This window comes from Poromitra crassiceps (genome assembly GCF_964638095.1).
Source record: "Poromitra crassiceps genome assembly, chromosome: 29".
In the NCBI taxonomy this organism is placed as follows: Eukaryota; Metazoa; Chordata; class Actinopteri; order Beryciformes; family Melamphaidae; genus Poromitra; species Poromitra crassiceps.
The window spans coordinates 4,999,996-5,018,344 of record NC_139641.1 but is presented as its reverse complement, the minus strand read 5'-3'; the positions used below and the strand labels follow the sequence as shown (position 1 = coordinate 5,018,344).

The following is an 18,349-nucleotide window of genomic DNA, read 5'->3' as shown; positions in this document are numbered from 1 at the left end:
AACGGCCTGGTGGGAGGGAAAAAAAACCTCCTGAGTGGAAGGGGGTTGGGGGGAAAATAAAAGCATAAAAGTTACACAGAGATAGGACAAGAAACAATTAGATTCAACAGAGACCACAAGCAGGCCATCACAGACAGTAGACAGAACAGACAGAACAGTACACATACTATATGTATACATTTAAACTGTGTGCTGGCATAGTATGCTAGCACACAGGACGGCAACAATATCTACACTTTAAGAGAGGAAGTAGACCAACAGTGAATACAAGAACAAGGGAATCAGAGAAAAGGGGCAACATGGACAACATCATGAGGAGCAACGACAGGTGTGTGCCATAGTGTTGGTAATAAGGTCATTGAAGGAACGGATGGAGACAAAGCTCTCCATCTTCAGGGTTTTTTGTAATTTGTTCCAGTCATCGGCTGCAGCAAACTGCGAGTGGGGACTGGAGGTTACAGTATATGTTGATATGCAAATCAGCATATGATGTCATCTGGCGACTTCTAGTGACTTTTCGAAAGAAAGCCAAAAAAAGCAACTTTTCCTGGAAACAAGTTGACAACACTGGCAGTTAGCGAGGATAGAGTGCCGTTTCTGCTGTGCAGTTCATAGAAAACTTGAGGAAACTTTAGATTTATTTTACTTTATAACTAAAGTGATTCAAAATGTACACGTACGTTACTTCAAACAAAATGTACTTAAAGTAAAATGACAGATTTTAAAAAGTACACTAAAAAGTACACAAAAAAGCTACTCAATTACAGTAACGAGAGTAATTGTCACTCACTGGGCGGTGAACTGGCCTGAGAGGAAGGGGGGGGGGGATACAGAGAGGGGGGGGGGGGATACAGAGAGCAGTTCCAGGCCTTTTAAGGCTCAGCTCAGCCCTGAGTTGAGCTGCTGTTTATCTCTGTGGAGTAAATGTGATGCTACACAGATAAGCAGGATCTACGCCTCGCAGATCCATGATCTGTCCACCTCTCCATAAACAGTCTTCCTTACCAACCCGGTCACCTGAATAAGAACGTTACGTTTCTGCAAACCTACAATCTCAACGGAAATTTTAAACAAACCGGCGGTTCGTTTGAAAACCTCGCCAGCTTTCCAACGTTAAATGCAAATAAAATAACTTGGTTGAACAAAAAAACGTTAAATGCGACTCATGTTTGTAATGTAGACTTTGGAAAGGCTGTGACCACGACTGGGGATCGAACACGGCTCTCCAGTGTGAAAAGCAAGTGTTTACGCCCCCCCCACCCACCCACCCACCCACCCTGATCACAGTACCCTTACTGGCCACAGGGCTATTTCAATAGCAGACTCTACTGTATGACGTGTATAACGTTGATATAGACGTGATAAGCAACATATTTTGGTTCAGATGTTCATAATGCGTGCGTTACAGAAACAATGCAAGACTGCTCCATAAACCGTCTTCCGACAGCATCGATGTAAAAAGTGACTAGTATAGACCCTTTTCACAGCAGCTGTTTTGTGTCTCAAAGCACAGGGTAACAACACAGTTGCAGACAAAAAAAAAAATCCATGAGGGCCCCCGGCACTGGAAAACCTAAATGGAATGGAAGTTGGAAGCCATCATTAATGTTCAGTGTTGGGGGTAACTAATTACAAAAGTAACATATTACATGTAATATATTACTTTTAGCAGTAACTCAGTAATATAACGTATTACTTATAGGATTTCAGTAATATTATACCAGTAACTCAAGTTACAAATTGAGTTTATTAAATCAAAGCACATATTTAAAAAAGATACAATAATTTCCTAATCAAACTGTCTGTTATGCAAATAACCACTACAGATGACATTTAAGGAAAATAATAACATTTAGAATCTTGGATTGTTTACACTGACTTCAAGGCGGTTGACATTATTTTTCGGGATGGTTCCGGGGCGGCAATGTCATTCTGTTGCTGCTGTTGTTTTGGTAAAAGTAGTGTAATAAGTAACAAGTTACTCTACACAGAAAGTAATATTGAAAAGTAACTTATTACTTTCAAATGAAAGTAACTAGTAATATGTAGTATATTACATTTTGAAAGTAACTTGCCCAACACTGTTAATGTTTTGGTTACACCTGTGTTTACCCTGCCTTTGAGACACAAAGTGGCTGCTGTGAAAACGGTCTGTTGTTGCATCTCCCGTCCGCTGGTTTGAGATGGAATATGTGAGATATGGTGTTAGGAACGTGGGCTCTGGCCTCTCTTCTGGGGCCAGTAAACACCTCTCCACCTGGGGCCAGCTGTGTGGGGGAGTGGAGGCTCGTGAGCATGACGGATCGGTCTGCAGTGTGAACAAACACCTGACACCACAACTTGCTTTCCCTCACAACAGACACACACACACACACACACAGACAGACATACGCGCGCACACACACACACACACACACACACACACACACACACACACACACACACACACCCAGGACAGCAGTGACGTGAGTGATGATAAGGAGCTGACTTATATGTTGTGGCAAAGAATGCCAAGAACAACGTGCAAAACATTGAATATTTCTCTACTCACATCGACCTCAATCTGCTTAGTTGCACTTATTGAGAGCTACAGGTTGTGTTTACTTCTATGGAAGCTTCATTTCAACCAGTGTGAGGGCAACAGAATTCTAAGTCATAATGAGAAACCTTCTCAAAATAATGAGAAAACTTCTCAATATTTTGAGATATTAGTCGTTATTTTTGAAAGCCTAAGTCAAAATATTGAGTTGTAAAAATATTGAGTTTCTCAGTATTTTGAGAATAATAATCACTTACAGGATATTTTTCTTTCACACTGTTGGAAATGGGCTTCCATAGATTTCATTATTTGTAATCAAACATAAAAAGAATTGGAAAAACAGGCAAATGTAATTTGAAGAACCATTTATGGTTAATCATAGGAATTTAATGTGGACAATACAATCTCATTCACACGAACACAATGTAATGTTGACAGGGAGATTTCTTCTGTATGAAGCTTTTATAACGTTGAGTCTGGGCAAACTCTTACACATCTGTGGCCCTCAGGCTTCATAACAATATAGCACCATGATGCATGTGTTGATCTGCATCAAAGAAAGACTTGATGGCCTCCTGGTTAATAGTCACTTGACCTCACACTAATTGCAACAAAAACAAATTCAACTGATTTTGTATCCTCAATATTTATTTATTTATTTATTTAAGATCCCCATTAACCACTGCCTCAAGCAGCGATTATTCTTCCTGGGGTCTGAAATTACAATATAAAATTCAAGAAACAATTTTTTTTAAATTAAAATACATAATTAAATCAAATACGGTAATACAACAATAACCAGAAACATTACACAGAAAATAAACTTGCCAAAAACAGCTTTCTAAAGTTCAGTTTGACAGAAAACAATCTTCTACAATGTTAGTGGAAAAAAGTAATAAAAATAATGCAATAAACTGATTAGTTGAAAATAATTCTAAACCACACATATACATAAAACAAACACAAGCAAAAACAATTATTAATTGAAAAGAAAATCGTCAACATAAAGCAGACATAACTCATAACAGAATACAATAACAGACATCAAAATAAAATCAATCTAAGATAATCTTTTTCTCAGTGACAAATGTTCTCAGTTTCCTCTTGAATCCGACTCTGTTTTTAATTGAAACTAGATGTTGGGGAAGTCGGTTCCAATAGCTAATTGCCCTGTACAATACAGTTTTTTTTATATGTCCTCAATGAAGGAAAAAAAGTGTTAAAGGAACACTCATTTTCAACCAGCTTTGTATCATTAGAACATCAGTAGTATATCAGAAAACTGTAAACGGTTTTGAAGTCTGTCATTTAATTTCACAGTTAGTGTTAAAGTGTGGACCAGTGACATCACTGGTCCACACTAACTCAAATGAATAACTCATTAACTCAAATCAACTCTCAATAACTGTCAAACTATTCATCATTCATCTAGTTTGACAGTTATTGAGAGTTGATTTGAGTTAATGAGTTATTAATTTGAGTTAGTGTGGACCAGTGATGTCACTGGTCCACACTTTAACACCCAATAACTGTCAAATTAAATGACAGACTTCAAAACAGTTTACAGTTTTCTGATATACTACTGATGTTCTAATCATACAAAGCTGGTTGAAAATGGGCAGAGTGTTCCTTTAAGGAAATGTATGAAGGGAAAGTTTTGAAAATGACCTATATGATGCTACCAAAAACATTTATTTATTTATTTTTTAACATTTTATTTTTTTATTTTTCTCCTTGAAGCAAAAAACACATACAGGATATAAGTGATGAGATTTATGGCACATAAAAAAAAAAAAAAACGTTTTTGGTAGGCTACCATCATATTTAGGTCATTTTCAAAACTTTCCCTTCATACATTTCCTTAACACTTTTTTTTCCTTCATTGAGGACATATTGAGGATACAAAATCAGTTGAGTTTGGTTTTGTTGCAATTAGTGTGAGGTTGACCCACATATTTGCGTAAAATGCCTGGACTATAATAGCACCATGTGGCTCAGTAAGGCAGAGCTGACGTTTGGGAGTTGGTCGTGTCTCTAGGTGAGCTCGGGGGGCCACATTCAGCGGTCCAGAGTTTTTCCTAAGGCAGCTTGTTTTCCTGATACGTGTTCTGCTTAGAGCGGCGGTTTCCGGTTCTGTGCCGTCGAGGTTCCGACAGCCCCCGGGTTTGAAAAGCGTTCATCACCATAAGAGTAGGCATAATAATGTGTTAATTCCACTACAGGAGAGACTTGAAAAAATGCACGCATATAATGAGCAATCGGCCAAAAGAGTTGGAAAATATCAGCATATTGGATATTGTAAAAAAAAAAATCCAATGTTGTGCATCCCTCATTTTTCTTTTGGATCAAACTGTCGGCCTCGGTGGACCAGAACTGAAACCAGCCGCTCTAGAGGCCGGACGATTCTTCTGAAGTGTCTCTAAACCCAGGATGGAACAGAGAAGGTTCGGAGGTGCTGTGCTGTGATGGTCGTCCTCCTCCTCCTCCTCCTCACCGGCTCTTGGTCAGACAGAGGCTCTCACAGGTCTCCTGGGTGTCAAAGCGGTTGGCGTTGCCGTCGCAGCCTCCGTACCAGAAGCGAACGCACTCGCTCTCGTCGCTGTCGAAGGACCACGCCATGGTGTAGTTCTGACAGCCGCCCACGTCCTGGCTGAGGGAGCAGGCGTCTGCAGGGTAGACGAGAGGCATCACTATCCATGCTTATTGTACACAATGTCACACCTCATTATTGAAGTCGAGCTGAACCCAAAAATGACTTTTCTTTTGTTTTAGTTCAAATACCTGGGTATGCAAGTGCACCTATTTAATAATGTATGCAAAAAAAATCACACAAAACTAATTTCTTTAGTTTTTCACACTTTTTCACATCAAAAGTTCATTTTTCAAGATTTCATTGATAACAGTAATTTACAGTTTGCTGACGTCACCTAGTACTATCCCATTTCTACCCCATTTCAACCAATCATATCACGACATGCAGCTGTCAATCAAATCTTCATAATACATTTCAGGATAATTTTCTCTTCCAAATGAAGTAGAAAATGGCGCCTAGTGCCTGTCATCTGGCAGAATTCCTATCCCATAAACTAACTACTAACTTGGCCAATTGTATGAAACATGAACAAAAAACAAAAACTATAATCTCTAAGAATGCAAAGAAATGTAACTGGCTCGTTAAAACGCGCATTCCAGGAATATCGTATTTACAGAAATAGTGGAAATGGCGCGCGCTTGAGAGCATGGTTGTCAGGGGTCTGCCCTCGGAGATTCCAGGCGGGCGGGCAGCACCCATGCATCAGATTGTCCGCTCGCTCCGCACGAAGCAGGTGGCTGCCTGGTACTCCGCGGATCCCACTCCCATAGCATGACAACACGCTGAATCCCACTCGATTTGGGGGTGGAACCCGCCATGATTGACCAATGCCAAAGCCAGTCGACAGAATTGTCAAATCAAATCATCGACACGTATATATGGTCCGCCTCTCAATTTGTTTTCAGTCTCCGACGCTCGTGCTAGTGCATTCCGTTTCGGTTCACCTCGACTTTAAAGGGCCACTTTGCTGATTTTCAACCAGCTTTGTATGATTACTAAATAAGTAGTATATATGCAAATGATATGCAAATTAACAATGTTTAACCTCCCCTCCATCTTGCCTGGACCGAGAGCCTGGACCCGTTCATTCACTTCCTGGACCAAATGATGTCATGATGACATTTGAGCAGTTTTGCTGTGATGTCACTATTACGGTCACTATAACTATTACTATCACTATGATTATTTCTCTCTCTACTGTACCTTCATTCACGGAACCTCCTGGTCCAAATGACATCATTATGACATCATTTGGACCAGGAAGTTGTGTGAATGAACTGGGAGCTCTCAGTCCAGGCAAGATGGAAGGGAAGTTAAACATTGTTCAATTCCATGTCATTTGCATATATACTGCTGATATCCAACTCTTTCATAATGGTTACAAGTAGCAGTAGGTAGGCAGTTTCTCCTTCCAACCAGAAATGTGCTTTGCTTTGTTGGGTTATACTGCTGTTTTGAAGCCTTGTTCCAAAGAAAAAGAAAAAATAATATTTGTGAAATATTTTAACTTGAAAATTTGACCCCAACACAATAGGTGGGTTAATGTGTGTTAACAGAATATTGAACTGGGGAACATAGGACCCTAGGAGAGCACAGTCTGATCTGCTGGCCCTTGACCCTAACCGCTCCAGTGGAGCTGGTCAGTGGCCAGCAGATCAGACTGTGGTTGTACTGGTCAGCTTCCAGGTGTGAATGTGTGTGTGAATGTGAACAGGGCGCTCCTGAAAAAGAGAGCATTGCTCTCAGTGAGACTCCCCAAGTATAAATAAAGGTAAAAAAAAAACATAGGAGCCTTTGTCATGTCCCCTTTATGTGCCATATAAATATGGGGGAACATAGGACCCTGGGGACTCCATCCAGAGAAGCGGTTCTTACCCTTAGTGAGGACGGCCGTCTTCTCAGTCTTCAGCAAAGAGGTGGGCTCTGTCAAACACAACACAACACAGTTAGCAGCAGGACACACACACACACACACACGACAGACACACACACACACACACACACACACACACACACACACACACACACACACACACGACACACACACACACACACACACAGTGCTTCACTTGTGCCGGTGTTATGACGAATTCTGCACCCCCATCTCGCGGGACAACATTGTAATTTCTACGGCAACGTACAGTTTAAAAATGATACGATCTTCTGCCATACGATGTTGTGCCTGCTGGGATTTGCCTGTCCCTTTTTTTCAGACCAAGTGAGCGCTAGATCCTTTAATAATCCTATAATAAGCATGTGTAGTGTCTGTCTGTGAGTGACGTGTGAGTGAGCAGAATTGTGTTCAGCCACAGCTATGCCACTTTACGTGCGATCGCGCTCGATATTTCAGGAAATGTAAGAAGCACCCCTGCAGGTGACCTAACGGAGGCGGATTCTTTTGAATCAGGTAATTAGGGCCGACTAAATGAGCAAAAATGGCTAATTAGTGGTCAAAACGACTCGAGAAATGTTTAGCACATTGGAGAGCTCCAGAGTGGCGCGAAGCACACAGGTGTACAGAGATTGAATCAGTGAAGTGGATATGAGAGGAGAGGCCGCATGCCAACTCTGCGAGCGAGGCCGGACTAAATGGCCAGTCACACAGGTACAGCTATTCCGCTAGTGTATGAAATTCTCTATGTCAAGTTAAACAGCCCAGAATAATGGTGGGCATGCAGAATTCAGCATAACACCTCCTGGACCTCATTTACAAATTAAGCTCTGGACACAAGGCATTAATTTAATGGACAGCATGTTGCCAGCTGTCTGACCACACATGCCCACACCCCACACTGTTTCCTGAGGTGAACCCAAGAAGCATGGTCACATATCAGACCATAACATCACTTACTGAGCAACACTCTTTACCATCACACTGAACAGGGCATGTCTCAGCAATCCAAAATATATGAAGGTCAAGGAGAAATCAACTTGTGGAGTGTGACCAGTTAAACAGGAGAAAGCTCCAAAAATGATTGGACGTCTGAAAGGCCTGGCCATCAAGAATACCATCTAAGTGGGTGCAGACATCCTAAAGCCTCCAGGCAACATGAGTATAATAATACTGGATTTTGGGGCATTCAACCAACCCAAATGAGCATGACGTCCATCACAGCTAATCCACAGACCAGCTACTGACAGAAGCTTTTAGGAGGTGAAAACATCTACCTGTGCCACATCATCTAGGAGCATACAGACATTTGAATGTAATGGTTTCCACCCATTTATTGTTTTAATATCAATCTATTTTATGTAAAGCAATTTCAGTTGTAGTCTATGTATGATTGATGTTATAGAAATACTACTACTGCTACTACTACTACCACTATTCTTCTTCTTCTTATTATTATTATAATAAGTAGTAGTATTAGTACCATTATTAGTATTACTATTAGTATTGTTATTATATTATATTATATTATATATATTATATATATATATTGCCAGTCGATCGCGGTCTACTGGTCGACCGCGGACTCACCCCAGGTCGATCGCGTCAAAAATCGATTATTAAAAAGCTAATAATAATAATAATAATAATCAAATAAAATATAATGGAAGTACATGCAGTTGTTTATTTTAATTATGGATCATAATACAATGCCATTCCAAATGCACTTTTATTTTAAAAAGTAGCCACACAGTGAGAAAAAAGAAAGTGAGAAAAAATAAATCATGTATTGGGGAAAAAAAGTGATGCATTGATTTAAGAAGCATCGAGATACATCGATAATCGTAATCGAATTGAATCGTAGCCCTCTGAATCGTAATCGAATCGAATCGAATCGTGAGGCCAGTGAAGATTCACAGCCCTAATGTCAAGTGGTTGTGGGACAACGAGAAAGTGTTGTGAGGTTAGTTACAGTAAAACTCTTTTTATAAGCATTTTACGAAATGTCTGGAAAAAAGAATGGCGGATTAAATCCATTGGTGGGAATTCCCGAACCTGGAAGATTGCATGACTTTGGCACGAAAAAAATAAAAATAAAAATAAATAAAATCTGTGGTTTCATTTGAATCCATGACATGAAGACGTTATGAGAGCCTCTGCCGCAGGAGAACACATGCAGGTCCATAAGACTCTTCTGCTCATGCCTCAATCTGGGCACCCAGAGTCTGTAATATAATATATAATATAATATAATATATATAATCTATAATATAATATAATATAATATAATATAATATAATATAATATAATATAATAAGACCCTGGGACAGACGGCTGATATTTTGGGGGTTCCACTGTAGAGCGGACATCCGCGCATATCGTGCATTCCTTTATAACTGGGAACTGGTCATTTTACGGTTCAAAGGTCATGAGCTGGGACGGTGACGTCACCAGAGCGGGTAGTTCCCATTCCAAACTCGTAGGAGCCTCAGCAGCCCCGACCTCAAAAATCCAAGATGGCTGCTCCGCGCAACAACACTAGTTATAATCGTAGTAATATTGTTTAGCACGTCTGTTTCGTTTGTGTCTCATTAAATCAGCTGCACACACAGCACTGCCTAACTTCTATCTGTGTTTACATGAGGCTGCAGTGTTTGTATGCGCAAAATGCAGCGAAATGCCTTGTTATTAACTGTTATTGCTAACAATGGCTAGCCTGGCTAGTGACTGGATCTGACCAGTGAACAGTGAACTTCCCAGCTCAGTTTTCTGCAAATGGAACGCTAACAAAACGGATGTGACGTCATTTAGCCTCCACGTCCCAGTTATTTTGCGATAAAGGAACGCACGACAAGACTTCCGCCTTTTATTGTCTGTGTTTTAGATCCAGACGACACTTTGGCTAATCTCTATGAACAGATAAGCGCAATGAGATGTCCACTCTACATTCCATTTAAACTGGGAGCTGGAGATTTCACAGTTCAAAGGTCATGGACTCCCCCTGTGACGTCACCTGTCCTCGGATTTTCGACCTAAGAAATCCAAGATGGCTGCTCCACGCTTCAACAGTACAGTAGTTAAAATCGTAGTAAATACTGTTTATCAGCATTTCAGTCTTTTTGTGTCTCATTAAATCAGTTTTACACAGTACTGTCTAACTTCTATCTGTGTGCACATGTTGCTACAGTGTTTGTATCTATGCGCAAAATACCGCGAAATGTGTCAAACTGTTATTGCTAACAATGGTTTGCCTGGCTAGAGCTAATCGTGCGTTCCTTTATCGCAAAATAACTGGGATGTGGAGGCTAAATGACATCACATCCGTTTTGTTAGCGTTCCATTTGCAGAAAACTTGAGCTGGGAAGTTCACTGTTCATTGGTCAGATCCAGTCACTAGCCAGGCTAGCCATGGTTAGCAATAACAGTTGATAACAAGGCATTTCGCGGCATTTTGCGCATACAAACACTGCAGCCTCATGGTCCACACAGATAGATGTTAGGCAGTGCTGTGTGTACAGCTGATTTAATGAGACACAAACAAAACAGAAGTGCTAAACAATATTACTACGATTATAACTACTGTTGTTGCGCGGCGCAGCCATCTTGGATTTTTTAGGTTGGGGCTGCTGAGGCTCCTACGAGTTTGGAATGGGAAATACCAGCTCTGATGACGTCACCGCCCAGCTCATGACCTTTGAAGTCGTAAGATTACCAGTCCCCAGTTATAAAGGAATGCACGATAACCCTGGCTGGTTTCCCAATAGTTTAAACGGAACACCAACTCAGGGGTGACATCACTCAAACGTGAAATCCCAAGCTCCCAGTTGAAATGGAATGCAGAATAAGTCAGCAGACTGATAAGACTCTGGGTGGCCAGACTGCTCATGCCTCGACTAGAAGAAGCTACAGACAGGAACGCGTCTCCAACACAAACTAAGTTGAGTTAACTTGCAGTCTGATGAATGTAGAAGCAGAGTGATTGAACCAACCTCTTCTCATTCTCTTTGACTCTTTGTCAAATCCCTTGGCGTTGGGTTAGGGTTAGACTAAAGGTTCCCCCCTGCGTCTCTATATACAGTTTTAACTTAACATAAAGATTCTAAATGGACCCTAGCTTACTTCCTGTTGCAGTGACAGGAAATAAGATTAAGGTTTCAAATTAAGCAATAAGCCCCAAGAGGCCATGGTTCACACGGCGTGCCGTAAAGCCCTCTTAGCCGTTGTAAAATCACTGTAAACCACGACGCATCACTGGGTGTTTTATTCACCTTATTCACCACGCCCACTTTTTCTCTCTTCCGCGTTCAACGCAAACGTATTTGTTCTTCCGGTTCAGCGCTAGTTGCCTCCTGTGGCTAATATTAGCCGCTAGTTAGTTATGTTATGTGGCAGTAAAATGCCACTGAATGACCAAATTGATATAACTTTTAACCATTTCGAGTAACACTGTTTCCATACGGATCACCAGCGTTAGTTTGTTGTTTATAACGTGGCTATATTCATAACGTTTTATATCTCGGATGCGTTATTTCGAATCCCACATAGGTTACGCCTGGCGCAACCTATGTGGGTTTCAGGACGAAACAGTCTCGAGCCACTAACGTCATCTTTAGCGCGCAATATTCCTGGAATGCAAGTTTAACTAAACAGTTACATGTCCTCTGCATTCTACATAAAATTAAGATATTACGGGTTGTTTTATTTTGTATGTTACATACTTATTGGCCAAGATATGTTACTTTATGGGGGAGTAATTTTGCCACTTTAGGAGGGGAGTGTGCGCGGCCATCTTGCCTGCGGGGTTTTTGGCAAGTCAAAACGGAAATACTATTACGAAATGACGTAATGCGGAAGCGTCCATGTGTGGGCAAAGAATAAGGTGAATATAAGTGAGTGACATCACTGATGATGTCACTGATGATGTCACAATGCAATTGTAATGTCATCAGTGATGCGAAGTTGGCAAATGTGCGCTGCGCAGGCATATGCTAGCCGTATGCTAGCGTAGGCGTATTTCTAGTGTTAGAAAGATTCAATCAAACTATCTGAACCAACAGGTTGATGTTATAATATATATATATATAAGTAAATATGCTTTTGTTGGTGCTGTTTTGCTGCGATTTCATCCGCTGTGTTTCAGGGGGAGAAAGCGCTATGTTCAATGATGAAACGAATTATGCAACATTTAGAAACGTTAACTCCTGGCTACGTTCTTCTATTTAAATTGTGCTTATTGTAAAGTATGTAACGGTACAGTCATTATAAACTGCTATCTTCTATGGAGTTTATTGAGATGCCACTGAAATTACTTTTAATTAATTCTGCTGCGAGAGGCTTTACCACGCCAAGGGATTTGACAAGAGTTGGGAATGAGAACAGATTGGATTTAACAACAGTCATGATTAAAATAAATGACAAAAACAACATATGGAAGAAAGATGATGCAAACAACAGTCATAAATAAAATATAGTGACAAAAACAACATACTGTATGGAAGAGAGATGGTGCAATCAACAGTCAGAGCTGAGAGAAAGCCAACATGCGTGCAACCATGCAGCAGCTAACTAGTCCGAGCGTCTGTGGCTAAGCTAACAGTGAGTTTGTCAAAACTACAGGTTCATAACACAAATCTACAGTTTTCCATAACCTGCCTTCGCTCCAGCTTTATTTTATTTGTTCTTTTGCTTTCTGACTTAAATGAATGTTATGTCCGCAGTAACTTGGCAAACTGTACAGCACAAGCTGCAGACCTGGGTGAAAAGCTAGCATCAAATACTTCTTAACGGTTGTTTCCACCTGCCTGACGTACCAGACGGGTGGAGTTTACCACATCAGTTAGACAGTTTAGTCTTAACTCAGTGTTTCTCAACTGGTGGGTCATGACTCACGGTCACGGATGTGTGCATGAAAATAAATCCTTGAGGAAGCCAGCATCCATGGCAGGGGTGCTGGAAGTGGGGGTGCTTAGGGTACTGCAGCACCCTCTCCTGCTTTGTATTGGAATTGCAATGTCAATATATATATATATATATATATATATATATATATATATATATATATATATATATATATATATATATACTGTCTATTTATATATATATATATATATTGTAGTGTCACTTTAAGCGAGTATCTCACACCAAAGCTGAGGGGTCAGGGGGGAGGAGATATATATGCCGGAAGCTGGCAGTGTTTGTTGTTGTTGTAAAATAAAGTTGACGACTCGCACTCACATTTGTTCATCTCCTTTGCATCGACTTCCACATTGGTGACCCTGACGCTTGATCATGGACGGTGAGAACGCTGTTCCTCCCCCCGCTGTGTCTGCGGTGACCGTCAAACTGCTGGAGTTTTGGCAACACGATCCGGACCCGTGGTTTCAATACGAGCTGCTACCGTCTGGCAGACGGTACAGAGCCAGCCGCTTTAAGGGCAACCGCTACAAGTCATCTTTTCTCCCAACTTCCATTGCACTGCTGAGTAAACAGACAGCTCCCTCTCCACGGGTGTAGCTAGCACTATTCGAATTGTGGCAGTTTTGTAGCGCTTCTATTGATTTGATTGATTATATGATTTTATTTTCTTATATTTTCATTAGCTAGTACCTTTCGAATTGTGGCTGGTTTGTAGCGCTTCTATTGATTTGATTGATTATATGATTTTATTTTCTTATATTTTCATTAGCTAGTACCTTTCGAATTGTGGCTGGTTTGTAGCGCTTCTATTGATTTGATTGATTATATGATTTGATTGATTGTATTTCTTATATTTTATTCTCTTACAGATTGATTTTATTCATTATATGATTTTTACTGATTTTCTTTTCTTAAATTTCTATTCTCTCATTTCGCCTTTACTATTTTATTGTGTTTGCTGTACTGCCAGATCTTTTCCCTTTTGGTTATTATTTTCACCTTAATGGGGTAACATTGACTGATTCATCCTTTAGTGTATGTCATGTACACTACAGCACTAACTGGAACTATGCCAGCCGCTGTAACGATTTTGAGGGGTTCACTATTTTATGTGGATAATATTCTATTTTATTTTCCTAAATCTCAGGAATGTTTGTGAGCTATACAATTTGTGCAATAGAGCTTGAGTAATTCATGCCCAATCAGGTTCTCTCTACTGTGGAGTTGTGCAATGTTAATGTCCCTGTCTGTCTCTGTTCTTTGACGTTGTTTGCCCAATGGATGCCTAAGGCACCCATTGGTACCAACCATTTCTTGTTAGCTTGTCGGAGGGGCAAATTTAGGGGCAAATTTTGGCAAGGCTGTTTTCAAAGGGGTCCAAATCTGAAAGTTGGGTGGTGACTTAATGGCCAGTGTTGGGCAGTAGCTTGCTACAAGTAGTGAAGCTACTAGCTTTACTACATTTCTCCGTAGCGTGATGGTAACTATACATTTCTCTGGGGATAGCGTCAATGTTGCGAAGCTATATTCTAATGTAGAGTAGCTGGTAGCTTAGCTCACTACATTTTCCAAGTAGCTTGCCCGACACTGTTAATGACTAGGGAAACATGTGGGTTGTGAGGCTGAGAACCACTGGTCTAAATGATATATTACCGTTCAGGTTGGGTCGAGGGGGGAACATCTCTCCATCTCCTCTGGTCAAAGTGTGGATGACGCTCTGCGTCTGACTCTGCCTGCTGTTATGAGTCTGCCAGCCTCTCTGCTCCAGGAACTCCTCCTGCACGCCATCCGCCATCTCCTCCTCATCCAGAAACTCCTCCTCCTCCACCTCCGACTGCCCCTGCCTGGAAACACACACAAATTGAGTCCCCAGCAGGAATGAGTCTGGAAGACCTAGTGCCCTATCTTGGTACTACAAGCACTATTTAGCTTTTTGCGTTTTTTCCCACCGGTTTGAGTTGCCGTTCACACCGTACGCTCAACCCAAGCTCAACCTACGCTGAAGCCACAAGTTTCATTTAAACGGGCGAGGCGCGTTCACAACAGCTGCGCGCGCGTGTCACGCTCAAGGCGTGCTCTTGCCTTGCCCAAGCGATCGTTCAGGATTCAGTCCTGTTTTCCAAGCGTGACGCGTGAAGCTGCGCGACGCGTGAAGCTGCCGGGCGTGAAGCTGCCGGGCGTGAAGTCAATAGGAGTTGTGTGGGCGGATTCGAGGCGTGCCGAGCGAGGCGCTAAGGAAAAGAGAAGGCTTCTTGTGTGACCAGTTAAGCGTGAGCTCAAGCTTCAGTTATGCCTACATTATGTTAAAGGAACACTCTGCCCATTTTCAACCAGCTTTGTATCATTAGAACATCAGTACTATATCAGAAAACTGTAAACCGTTTTGAAGTCTGTCATTTAATTTGACAGTTATTGAGTGTTAAAGTGTGGACCAGTGACATCACTGGTCCACACTAACTCAAATGAATAACTCATTAACTCAAATCAACTCTCAATAACTGTCAAACTATTCATCATTCATCTAGTTTGACAGTTATTGAGAGTTGATTTGAGTTAATGAGTTATTAATTTGAGTTAGTGTGGACCAGTGATGTCACTGGTCCACACTAACAGAGTTCTTCCTTCCTTTTGGGGGAGGGCTCTAAAATTGATTGCGCCCGGTGTGGCGCCGAGGCCCAGCCGCCATGCTTTGATGCAACCTGCCATCCCTCCAGGACCTGCATGCAGCCAGGACACTGAAGAGGTCTCACAAGATCATGGCTGACCCCTCCCACCCTGGCCACAAACTCTTTAAGACACTCCCCCACGGCAAGAGACTGAGGTCTACCAAGACCAGAACCACCCGCCACAAGACCAGCTTCTTCCCAACCGCCATCAGCCGCACCAACAAGGCCCGGAAACCCGTTCCGCCAAGGGCCTCACCAACAACCCCCCCCCCCCCACACACAAACTCACTACCTCCTCCTAAACTCAACTGAACTCCCCCCCCCCCATAAAACTGGAACTCATACTGTATCTAATTTAATGCCTGTCTAACTGGGACTGGTAAATTGATGTAAATTCCCTGCACATTAATGCCTATTTAACTTAGCCTGTAAATTTCATGTACATTCAGTGTAAACTCTTATCTAACTCCGACTGTAAATTCATGTTTATCATCCACAGAACACTTCACCACTCATGTACACATTGTATATATTTATTCGATTTGATTGCACTTGCAACTTTGTGATTGCCGTTAGTTATCTTCCTACTTCTTATCTCTGTATATTGATGTGACCGCTACGCTGCATACAGACACTAAGACAAATTCCTCGTATGTAACTTGCATACTGTGGCAATAAAAGTGATTCTGATTCTGATTCTGGTTTGGTGAAGTAACCGGTTAAGTTCCTTGCAGCACCCTCTACTTAAAAAGACCTTTAGCGGCTCTGCCGGCAGGCGGCACGTTTGCCTCGGCTTTGAAACAGCACGTAGTGCGGAGGCAGCCAGTTCCTCGGTTCTCTGCTGATCCCACACGCGTAGCGCCGGAACACGCCGAATCCCACTGGATTTGGAGGCAGAACACCGCGGCAGGATTGGCAAACGCCAACCTCCAGTCACCAGAAATGTCAAATCAAATCATCGACACACTACGGCCCGCCTCCTCTACCCTGTTCCAGTCAAAGCAATGTTTGTTTTCAGTCAGATACGTCACGTGAGCCTCGGCCTAGGCATGACCATTTAACATTCATACTATCAATTATTCATAGTTACCAGTCAAATTAGATGATTTAACAATCATCTAAAATGTCTGATAGTGGCAAGAACACTGCAGTTGAAATCCAATTTGATAAGTCTGATTGACGCCATATTTGGAATGTAGACATTTGGCTTTAATCTGTAGTTACGTCTGTAGACAAGACAGTGTTACAGTGTTAGCTTTATTAGCGCTTTTCTAGCGTTTGTGTCGTTCGTATGTTGGTTTTACTCCACGTAATTTACGACACTCATTACAGTCGTGCTTATTAAAGTGCACAATAGAGTGTGAAAGTCATACAAACCAAGGGATTTCCTCTGTTTTCTTTTTTCCATTTGAAAATGCTTATAAAAAATGGTTGTACTTGGTCAAACCAAGCGATTCTGCTATATTTAGAATCAGCAGAGGACCATAGCACATTGCAGTCAGACAAAAATATACATACATTTTGTCTGGTCCGAGTGAAATGTTATGGTCTCTGCTGATTGCATTGCGTGGTTTGACCAAGTAAAACTATTTTTATAAGCATTTTACAAAATGTAGATGAAAAATTCATGGCGGATAAAATCCCTTGGTTCGTATGTTGAATGCAGAAGAGGATTGATTGATTGGCAGAGTGATTTACCCGAATATGAAGGTCTTCTGATGTCCCTGTCGGCTCTCCATAAGGTCGCAGGTGGGTTTGAGAGAAGCCGGCGGGTAATCATTCATTCCACCTGGAAGCAGCACAGAACATGTTTGTGTTAAGTGAAGTGATCCTTACCCGTTCCTGGTCTACGTTGATGAGGTCAGAGCCGTATAATAGAAGAGTTCCGACATCTCCATTCACTCCACTGGACCTGTTTTTTACTCTCAAGAGTTCCAGGAAGAAAGGTCCTGGATTAAGCAGCACTGTCGAGTTGCAGCAAAATAGACAGTTTGTGTTGTACTCTGAAAGGGTTTTTCATCCCTTGAATCAAATTGTACATTATCAGCTTTATTTTAGCATGCAAAAGTAGCGCGAGACCCATTCCTGGCTGTTCATTGGCTAATGAGTCTCGCATTTTGGTCCTCCGCTGACGCCACTCTCTCTCTAGAGGACACTAGATGAGGTTAGAAACGACGAATAACTCGCCCCACTGGCTTCTCATGGACTACTTGCACAGACTTTAAATATAATTTATATAAATATAAATATATATTTATAATATAAATATATATAAATATATATATATATATTTATATATATATATATATATATATATATATATATATATATATATATATATATATATATATATATATACATTATATATACCGGTATATATATATATATACATTATATATATATATATATATATATATAAAATATATATATATATATATATATAAAATATATTGGTATTAACCATAACATATACTGTATGTCTTTGACAGGAGTATTATCCCTATCGACAGGAGTATTAACCCTAACACACATGTCTTTGACAGGAGTATTAACGTTAACATATTTGACAAGAGTAATAACCCTATCATACATGTCTTTGACAGGAGTATTAACCCTAACATGCATTTATTTGTCATGAGTATTAACCCTAAAATACATGTCTTGGTATTAACCATAACATATACTGTATGTCTTTGACAGGAGGAGTAACCCTAACATACATGTCTGTGACAGGAGTATTAACC

The 18,349-nt window shown here is 41.0% G+C and overlaps 1 protein-coding gene across 1 annotated transcript in view; it reads right to left on the bottom strand.

Moving 5' to 3' along the window:
• Positions 1–2,889: 2,889 nt before the first annotated feature.
• The window catches only part of col6a4a (collagen, type VI, alpha 4a), a 136,249-nt gene continuing 120,789 nt past the window's right edge, over positions 2,890–18,349 (bottom strand). The window contains exons 41-44 of the mRNA XM_083662796.1: positions 17,304–17,394; positions 14,593–14,783; positions 7,008–7,055; positions 2,890–5,205 (exon numbers count right to left, since the gene is read on the bottom strand). Coding sequence (XP_083518922.1) covers positions 5,030–5,205; positions 7,008–7,055; positions 14,593–14,783; positions 17,304–17,394 — 506 coding nt within the window. The 3' untranslated portion in view covers positions 2,890–5,029. The remainder of the gene's footprint in view (positions 5,206–7,007; positions 7,056–14,592; positions 14,784–17,303; positions 17,395–18,349) is intronic.